At 40.0% G+C, this 10,168-nt stretch overlaps 1 protein-coding gene across 4 annotated transcripts; it reads right to left on the reverse strand.

Moving 5' to 3' along the window:
- Positions 1-3,185: 3,185 nt before the first annotated feature.
- LOC149823181 (coronatine-insensitive protein homolog 1b-like) lies at positions 3,186-9,742 on the reverse strand. Of its 4 annotated transcripts, none has more exons than XM_090018698.1 (6): positions 9,660-9,742; positions 9,099-9,585; positions 8,374-8,860; positions 7,412-7,886; positions 6,484-7,324; positions 3,186-3,707 (listed from the first exon to the last, which is right to left on the reverse strand). In XM_090018698.1, exons 3-5 carry the CDS (start codon positions 8,838-8,840, stop codon positions 6,533-6,535), a joined length of 1,734 nt encoding a protein of 577 aa, XP_089874824.1. In that variant the 5' UTR covers positions 8,841-8,860; positions 9,099-9,585; positions 9,660-9,742; the 3' UTR covers positions 3,186-3,707; positions 6,484-6,532. The 4 variants fall into 4 exon arrangements, with proteins under 4 accessions (XP_089874824.1, XP_089874825.1, XP_089874827.1 ...); XM_090018699.1 differs by having other exon boundaries at positions 9,099-9,578; positions 9,660-9,737; XM_090018701.1 differs by having other exon boundaries at positions 6,484-6,885; positions 7,075-7,324; positions 8,374-8,887; positions 9,099-9,707.
- Between the last annotated feature and the right edge of the window lie 426 nt (positions 9,743-10,168).

The raw sequence follows: 10,168 nt of genomic DNA on the forward strand, positions 1-10,168 counted from the left end.
CAAGTCTTCCATAAATACTTTCATATGGTTTCTCGCATCTCTCGCATCGCTTCTCACTCCCTTCCTACTCTGGCAATTATGATTTGGAGCCAAATCTATGCAAGAGTCTAAGAAAGGTTTTCCAAGCATTCCACTTATCAAAGTTGCACATGTATTCCAACAATGGTCACAAGGGCAAAGTGATGTAAACATAGGGCCTTTTGTCAATCGAGGTCATTTTTTTATGCAGCGGCACTGCATGCTTAGCATGCAGATCCCCTACTGCTCACCATCTATCTCAACGTTTCTCTCATATGGACAATGCACTAATCTAGATGAATGCAAAGATGTATGGTTGTCAGGCAGATCGTTACATGCCCACCATGCAGCAACAACGCTGCATATAATGTGAAGTCTTGTCAATATCAGTTGGCTTGCACAGCCAAATCATTTGTTCAGTGCTACAAGCCTACGAGATGTCCTAACGGGCTTTTTGGCAGACAAGATGCTACCCGGTTAGCTAAAGAGAGTTCAAGTTGGGACACATTCATCTTAACTTTCTTTTGTGTTTGACAAATGAGTTAAAACACTTCACCTCAGGTCTCCTAAATATCTTGGGAGAAATTTGCAGTAACTTTTGCTTTGGCATGTCATCTGATCTGGCTAAAAAAGCTGGTTTAGGGATGGCGTGGAGCGGGGGGCAACGGGGCCCCGCCCCACCTCACCCCGTTTGGACCAGAGATGAAGGGCATGAAACGGGGATAGAGGCAGGGATGAAGGTTAAAATCCATCCCCGTGAGGGGATGGAGGCGGGGATAGACTTACGCTTTCCCCTACCCCGCCTTGCCCTGCCCTGCCCCGCCCCATCCCCAATCCTTCAAGGAATGACTATAGACCTAGGGGAAATGGGGTCCTGCCCTGCCTCACCCCCGTTTGGACCGGGGATGGAGGTTTGGATTTTGAGATGGGGCGGGGGTGGAGACCTTGTCCCCCGCCCCGGTCCACTGCCATCCCTATTTAGGTTAGTCAAATAAAACTGAACTACAGTTAGCTTGATAACGATGATTCATGTGGCACCCCTGTAGCTTTGTTGCATGAGTAAGAGCTCACTAGTCACTACTAATTAGGATAATGAAAACAACCTAAGTTTTCGTTAGTGAAAGGCAGTAACAATAAAGATGACTACAATGGCTTTCTTAGATATTTAACCAAGGGAAAACCCTACTTCCGGTAGTAGGGCCCAGGAGAGGTTGATGCTCTGCTCCTTGGCTAACCCTTAAGCCGTAAAAAAACTGGCAAAAATAAATTTTTTGAAAAAAACTCATGTAAATAAATTTAAAAAAAAAAGAATAAAATGATTTTTTGTGAAAAATATATTAAGAAATAAAAAAAACATGTAAAAAATATCATGTTTAAAACACAACAATTTATGATTTTACCAAAAAAATATGATATTATGAAAATATCGCAAGAAATTAACAATTTATGACCACCGACTTTTAGACTATAGTGGCAATAATGACCACCATGACGAAAGTCAGCCACTGGCATTTAAATCTAAGAAAGGTCAAGGGCATTATTCTTTTATAAAGGCAAGGGGGTGTGTAGGAATAGCATTTGACCGAGGGAAAGCGGAGATCCTATCGAACCCACTTCGTTCGGAGCGAGAATGGAGGATATGAAACGGAAAAATGGACCCGGGATGAAGTTGAAAATAAAAATCATGGACTTACACTTATTCCGTCCTGCCTGCCTTGTTCTGCCTTAGTAAAATGACTAAAATACTCTTAGTTATTTAATAAAATTACATATAACTCATATATATATATATATATATATATATATATATATATATATATATATATATATATATATATTCTTAATACTAAATTTTTAAGCCTAAAGCTTAAAACCATCCTCTCTGCTTCTTTAATTCTCCTTATTCTCTTTCTTCCAAGATATCGTGAAAAAACAGGACTCCAGTGGCCGGGCCCACCTCATGCTTGGTGTTTGGTGCATGAGCGTGTGCGTGCATGTTTGCAACCAGTGATACCGGCAAGGCGACAACACCAGATTGTTGATAAGGCAATTTTTGTTTTTCTAACTTGTTTTCCTTCATACAAAAATTCCAAGTCAATGATTTTCAAAACCTAAAAAATCACTCATACAAAAATGCCGATCGGTGAGGCTCGGTCGTCCTGCAGAGCTTGCACTCCTTCATTGTTTCTTCCTTGGCTGCCGCCGCAGTTTCCGGCAACCATCGGCGGACACAGGGAAAAGGCCTTCCCTGGCACTGACGCTAGTAGGGACACTGCTGAAGGAGGTTTTGCAAAAACCACCAGGCACAGCTGTCTGGCAGATAGGCCCTTCCAATGTCGGGCTCCCTTCCGCGCATCTCTTACATCTGCTGTCAATTTTGGCAAGCAGCATTGTTGATCGAGCCCAACGGTTCCTGGGTTTTTCGGCGAGGGAAGCTCACGAAAGCTCATGAATATCAGACACCACCACACACACTAAAAACAGAGCTTTGATATCAATGTTGGATTTAGGATGATCAGTTCGACAGAAGAGAAGGGAATTGAGGTTTTGAGGGAAAACGGGGGAGGATTTTCTCTATGCATGGATCGAGCCATGACTGAGTTTTTTAATCCCACAGAGGCAGAGGCAGAGGCAGAGGCAGAGGCTGAGTCTACTTATCCTCCCCTGAGTAGTAGTTACCCAGCCATGACTGAGGTTTTTAATCCCATTAAATACAGTATTCAATACATTATTTTACTCACACGTTACATGAGTTCTGAGCCCACCATTGTGTGGCTCTTCGGATTTCAGTGTGAGACCCTATGACGGGCCATACTGTATCCATTATCCAGACCCAACAGACGGCGCATCACAAGTTTGAAACCCATCGCTCAACGCAAGGTCGATGCTATGCTGGGTGTACTGCCCACTCCCCGGTGAGCAGATAGAACCACAAGGCTTTTATCAACCGGAGGCGTTTACCTTATAGTAAGAAACATGCTCTGGACGTAACTATTTTTACGTAAAAAAATAACATTTTTGTTGCAAAAGTTTGGTGCAATGCGTGTTGGTACGTATTTCTACGTTCTTTTGAAACCCCTTAACCCATCAATTCATGATAAGCTGGAATCTTAAGCAATATAAAGTGTTAAGTTTTTAGCTTATTCGGATGCTCAAAGTTGGAGAATAGTAATAAAGCCACAAACTGCCAACCTTATACAGATCACAATAAGAAAACAAAGGATAACAAGGATAATACAAACTATATAACAAAGAAGCCTGATTATGAAATGCACAAGCTGGAATCTGAATCATTAACATCATGACCAACAACTTAACCATCTTACCATGCTTCTCTGGAGGTTTGCTTCTCGGTCAGTAAAATTTTTTTTTTTCATAACTGGAGAAACCACCTCGCCTCGCTCACAAGCTCATAGGCGTAAAAACATTGGGTCCCCCTTGACCATGGTTGATGCAGGGGAAGCAATAGAAAAGCAGGGGGGTTTAAAGCAATGCTTCACTTTGGGTATTCCAACTACTTGATTAATAGCTACAAATTGTGATAGAGATCTGGCAGATATTCCGATTCCAGCAAACGATGACGCTATAGCTGTTAGTTTACATCTCCTGCGGTGGGACGTTGCAGGTTCAAAACCCCAGTGGTACGATTGGATAATAACTGGTGGGGGATCTGCCTAACCCAAGCTTGCCTTTCAAAAAAAAATATACATATAAGAGGCATTTAAGAAACACTTAATAATTCAAAAGAGTAACTAGAGCAAGACTTGAGATAAAAGGCGCACGCCAAAAAAGTTATTCATAAGTAATTGCTCAGAGTTTAAATTAGAAATTTATGAGTCCATATCAACCTATACCAAATTGTTCCACATCAAAGTTGTTAAAATAGATAATATTAACACCACGTCTAAGATTTATTAGATACATTTTTTGTTTCAAGAAACATACAAGTTTCTTTTGAATTATCAATATATATATATAGTAATGGGTCGGTGCTAAACCACATGCTAAATAAGTTTTTTGGGCTTTTTTCATTTTATTTTTAAATTCTGACAGTACAGGTGATCTATATACTTGATTTTATAAGGATCAGCTCTTGAAAAGTTTGATTCCAACACATGGGTAGATCTTTATAAAGTTCAAAAAATCAACTGTCCAAAATCTTTGTAAATTTTCAAGGCTCCAATCATTATTTTTTTCATCAAAAACACATGATCCAGGTGGTGATTCTTAGTAAACCGGCCATGCCTAACACATTTATGGGGCTGGAACCGCATAAAAAGCACCGGAGAAGCCCGAAAAACCCATTTAGCAGGCGGTTTAGCACCATATTGGCTTAGCATGAACCCATTTTCCTATATATATATGACCTGAAATAATTTCCTTTTGTTTTTTACTATATGATCAAATTTTAGTCCATTATGCATATGTCAAACCTTAAAAAAACCCGGTATGAACATCTTAAATCCAAGAAAAACAACATTATCTATTAATACAATAACAACTAACAAAAGGAGATTAGCATAACATGTGAATTATATACAAGAGATTACATTATCACGTATATGTTCTTATAATAAGAAACTTTGAATACTTTTGGCTTGGTGTACTTTTTTAAATGAACAATCTAAAATATTTAAGGAAATTTTTAAATACCCACCAAACTTTTCTGTCTAATTCATGTGTGCACCAAAGGTTTGGGTGTTTGCAATTTCCCACCTATTAAAATGGCCATGCTACCCATACACCTTTCCCAAATAAGAGGGCCTAGTTTTTAGGAAACTCTCCCTGCCTACATTTAAAGCAGACATGACTTCCATCTTCCTAACCTCTCTCTCTCTCTCTCTCTCTCTCTCTCTCTCTCTATATATATATATATATATATATATATATATATATATATATATATATATATATATATATATATATATATATATGTGCTGTCTTGGGTCCAACTTAGATACTGCCCATACTCAGATCCAATATCACATTTCCATTCCCATACAACTGAAGAAGCTCAAATCCTACATAAATGAATAACTTTTTATGATATTTGAGTTGGATTTGGATCCAAATCTAGATTCTTTTTCAAAAAATATCAATGAAGTACTGGTCAAACTAGACCCCAAGCCAACATCATTCCGTTTTATCACTATTTAAAGATAAACTTGGAAGACAAAAATATTCAAATGAATTTCATGTTATAAGGCCAATGCTTAAACAGGAAAACTTGGCATGCATTTGTTATAAAGGTAAAATAGTATTTTTGAATCATGAGTTCGTACATTCTGGTCAAACTTTCAATCATGACAAAAAGATTCTATCAAGCAGCTTAACTGCTACAGGGTAGAACGGTAACTTCAAAACATGAGTTAGGATTAACCCAAGGACAACCTAATGTCAGTTTATGATTGAACAAATTTGATTTAAACAATAACAAAACTTTGATGGAAAATTGCAAACTCTCAAACTTTTGGTATGCACATGAATTAGACATGAAAGTTTTTTTAAAATTTTCCAAACAACTATGGGCTTTAACACACAGTTTCCAGAAGCTTCTTATATAGTGGGGAGACTGCTTTCCGGAAACTCGCTTGGAAAGGACGATGATTCTCCCTTCCAAAACTTGATGAGAATCTCAATTCTCCCACACTTCTATGTTTTCCAAACGCTTCATTTATTCTTCTTACATGTTTTCTTACTCTAATTTTCATGTTTTTTATATGTTTCCTCTTACGGTTCTCACTCACTTTTATGTGCTTTCTCTAAATTGGCAGTCATCATTTTTAGATTTTGTTAAAAAATTATTTTTTACACTAAATGTGTTTCATTTTTATTCCCATTCAATTCTTATACTGCTTTTTTGTATTCCTCACTTCTCGTTTCCTATACATTTTAAAATGCATTGCTTCTCACTTCCGCTTCCCGTATCATTTCCCACAGCCGCTTCTTAGTCCAGCAACCTTTAACATAAACGAGACGATGGGTGTTATAAAAGAATTATAGAGAGATAAAATCTGGTGCCTTTGACAGTGTCCTTCCCCATGACAATAATGAATAAACCCAAGCTTTGGAAGCACCTAGCTTCCATCTTCAGATGTGGTTTCAATGAAGCGAGATTCCAAATATAGATAAACGCTTCCGATAACCATGTGCACAGGACCAATAATGAAAATTAGGATAAGACAAACTAATTGACAATTACTGATACTAAAAAAGGTGATTGTTTTGAAAAGGGAAGATAACAAGATTGCTTAATTTAAGAATAACAATAAAATGATAGCCAAGCTTGAATGAGTCTTTCATCGCCTAACATGAGGGTGAACAACAGGATAATGCATGAATAAGGATATTTTTCAATGAGAAGCGCTTACACATCTATGCAAGGAACCAACAGTCATTATTGAAGGTGAACTTTTGCGCCTGTAGATATGAAAGATTCCATGCAATCAAGGGAAGATGGTGTACCTTTGCTGCAAGTGCTGAAATGAATTAACATGAGATGTACTTATGGAGATCAGGAGAATGATGGAGACATAGTAATAACTGTTTTATCAGAGTCTGTTCTTCTCCCAGCAAGTGAATAGTACGCCAATAGCTGAGCTGGCTGCTCAATACCATCTTTTGCAGGACTTCCATACCCATCAACAGCTCGCCTAGAAGATATAATTTCAATGTTCCAGAATGGACGATCCATGAGCAGAAGATCTTCACGTGATCTTGATGCTTTACAACCCTGAACCCAGATATACCTCAAAGACACTAACTGCAAAACAGCAAGAGCTAATGCACGCACGGTGAAGAAACAACCCCTCATCTCAAGCTTCAGAAGACTTGGACAGCCTCTAGAGAATTCCATGAGTCCAGAATCTGTTTCACCCACACAACCCAACAACATCCACCTGACATTAGTGCTGTACTTTCCAATATATCCTAGACCAACATCTGTTAAGGCCCCAGGCCGAAGGTAAAGTGCAAATCTCCTAATCTTCTGGCAACCTCTCAATAATGCTCGAACACCATTATCAAGTGGGAGACCTGTTATTTGCTCTTTCTTACCAAGCAAAACAAGACGAAAATCACACAGATTTTTGCTGTATGTCCCAATGCATTCTAATGCTTCATTGCTTATATCAGATACATATACAGCCAGATGTTCTAGTTCCGGGCAACCTCGAGCAACTGCAGATAGACCTCTTTGAGAAACCATTCCTTGTTCCTCATCCACACACTCAATTCTAAGCCGACATAGTTTCTTACAATGTTGAGCAACAATCCCTAATCCTCTGTCCCCAATCGCATTTCTCACCTACAAAAGTCAAAGAAGAGAAAAAACCTCAAGGCAAACACCAATACAAAGGAAAAAAATAAATTTCTCCAGAAATAGAATCCATACCTCAAGAACTTCTAAATTGGGACACTGTCGAATCAGCTGACAATGGTCCTCTGTATCAAGAAATGCGAACTGCAGATCCAACTTCTTGAGTGATGAAGCACAAGGAGATATAACTGGAAGGTCATTCTTGCTCATGAAAAGAATACCCAAAACTGACAGCTTAGGAGGAAAATGAATCTCCTCATACGTATTAACTTCCCCAAGTTGATCACTAAAAGGACCCCCAAACTCTTCTAACATTGTAGCAATCCGAAAGAAATTATCAAGATCCAAATTTTCACAATCACCAATCTTCAAAGAGACTAATGATTGACAGTTCCTAGCCAGCAGTTCCAGATCTTGTATGCTGACATTTAGATCTGTCACGTAAAAGTTCAGAACCTCCAAAACTGAGTTGTTCAGTGCAAGCTCGCGGATCCAACCATTGTCTTGATCAGAAATGCAACTCTCTTCCAAGAATAAGATCCTTAGAGACCTGAAAGGCATAATACAGCCAATGCATCATTCGTCATTTGCCTATAGAGCTCTTATAGTCAGGTACCTCACCAGCAGCATAATTTCCAAAACGGAAGCACTTTCTATGTGTTCTTAAATGTATTACGCAGTACTACATGAAGCGAACAAAGCATAACATTGAGCCTTGAGAAAATTGCTAAAAGAACCATTCCTGAACCGGGAATGGAATTACACGGTATTTATGGACAGTGTCTGAACATAGAGAATATAAATAATAATAATAATAATAAAAAGAAAAAAACAAGCATACAAATATTTATACAATCTTATCTCGGCCTACTTTAATGAGGAACAATACTTTATCTCGGACAATTTTTATCTTATCCCTTAAAATTAGGATAAGATATAGACATGATCTATTTTTCTGTATTTAATTTGCATTACAGTCCTAAAAATGAGGTAGGGTAGATGCCCCAAATCTTAAAGACATATGATATTACAATTACCTGCAAGAACGAGCGATTTGTAAGAGCCCGTCCGTGGAAAACCCCGAGCATTTGTCGAGCTTGAGAGCCTGAAGCATATGCCCGCGGGCTCCAACCAGCACCCCGAGATCACCGTCGGTGACGATCATCCTTCTGAAATGGAGAAATTTCAGGCAGTGAAAGGAATCCGAGATCTCTCTAATCCAAGGCCCGGCGTATCCGCCCCAATCCTCGGGTATCAAACTGATCATCGCCGCTCGAGGCTTCCCCTTGATCTTCAGGGACTCCAGATACGGGAACCGGTTGCGCAGGCGAGCCGGCGTAGTCGAGTAGCACATTCTGATGGTAACGTGCTTCCTCGTCAGACCCTCGATGTTATACCACTTCTTGCAGACCAGAGAGACCGCACTCCGGTCGCGAGGATCGTCCAGATAGGCCATCACCCAGTTCAGAGCCGCGTCCGCGTGGCTCCAATTCCCTTTATTCATCCTCTGAACCTCTTCTTCTCCTGTATCTCAACCAGATAGTAAAGGGGCTGCAAAGTGCAAACTTCTCAGTCGTAAAAATCACAAATTTCAAGTTTTCCCGCCCTCTTTTTGTCAAGAATGTTAAAAAGAACACTAGAGGAACAAAAAAAAACAACAAGTTACAGATCTGAATAGGACTGCCGACTGTACAATTCAAAATCGTTCGAGCATCGGGCGATTCATATCCGAAAAGAAACGGAAAGGAACACGAAAGCTTACCAATTCCGTTACTAGATGAATCCTCAAACCTTTCGGAGCTCCGACGATCACCGACGAGCAAGCTCTCTCATTTCTCCCCTTCTAAAAGAACCAGAGTTCGCACTCAAAATACAAACACGGCCGGCTCGCACCTTCTCCGACGAGCAAGCTCGGTCGTTTCCCCGCCAGGGAGCTCGAATACCGATCGTCGCCAACTCTCACGAATCCTGCAGCACTACGGAGCAAGAAAAACGCCACAAAAACTCCGCCGCTTCTCGGTCTCAACCCCCCGGAAACGCCCTCTCCCGGCGTGCTACCAAGCGGCCAGAATTCACTCCTGCGCCGGAGAGCACCACGAGCACCGATCCTCCACCAGCTACCTCAACGTCCTCATCCGGCCGATACCGCCCTCAAAACCGCCGGATCTCCCGTCCCTCAGCCACCTACTCCGCACCGCACTAGAGGCGGACCTCCGGCTTTCACTCTCCCTGCTGATCGCCCCTAAATTCTTACATCCAACGCTCACCGTTAAGCAAAAAATAGCCAAAAAGGAGAAATCAACGGCGATGAATCATATCATACCAAGAGCAAAATCGACGACGATAGAGGGGTCGATGGATGCTTCCTCACCGTCACATATCCCTGAACGATAGGAACGATGAATCATACTTCGTTCCCTGATGGCAAATAAATAAAGGAAGGAAATTTCCAAGAACCCCCTTTAGGTTGTTGTTTAAACTTTTAGGCGATCCTTATTTTTGGAGGCTTCTAGATACCCTCAGACAGGGGTTTTTACTTTTTACAAATTACTTCATGCCAAAAACCACCAATGTGATGGAGGAGCGGAGCAAAAGAACCGTCTTCACAAGGATCCATTAAGATTTATTTTTATACTTGGATTTTGTCTAGTTTGTATTCGGATATTGAGTTCAAATGATGGATCCATTAAGATTTATTTTTATATTTGGATTTTGTCTAGTTTGTATTAGGATATTGAGCTCAAATGATGGATCCATTAAGATTTATTTTTATATTTGGATTTTGTCTAGTTTGTATTCGGATATTGAGCTCAAATGATGGATCTATTAAGA

The sequence above is a fragment of the Nuphar pumila genome, chromosome 10 (assembly GCF_984573655.1).
Source record: "Nuphar pumila chromosome 10, dmNupPumi1.hap1.1, whole genome shotgun sequence".
In the NCBI taxonomy this organism is placed as follows: domain Eukaryota; kingdom Viridiplantae; phylum Streptophyta; class Magnoliopsida; order Nymphaeales; family Nymphaeaceae; genus Nuphar; species Nuphar pumila.

Excerpts from the sequence above, each read along its gene's own strand:
- LOC149823181 (XM_090018698.1), bottom strand. The coding sequence starts at position 8,840 with ATGAATAAAGGGAATTGGAGCCACGCGGACGCGGCTCTGAACTGGGTG. Across the intron at positions 7,887-8,373 it reads CAAATCGCTCGTTCTTGCAG|GTCTCTAAGGATCTTATTCT; the intron begins GTAATTGTAATA and ends TATGCCTTTCAG. Across the intron at positions 7,325-7,411 it reads CCAATTTAGAAGTTCTTGAG|GTGAGAAATGCGATTGGGGA; the intron begins GTATGGATTCTA and ends TGACTTTTGTAG.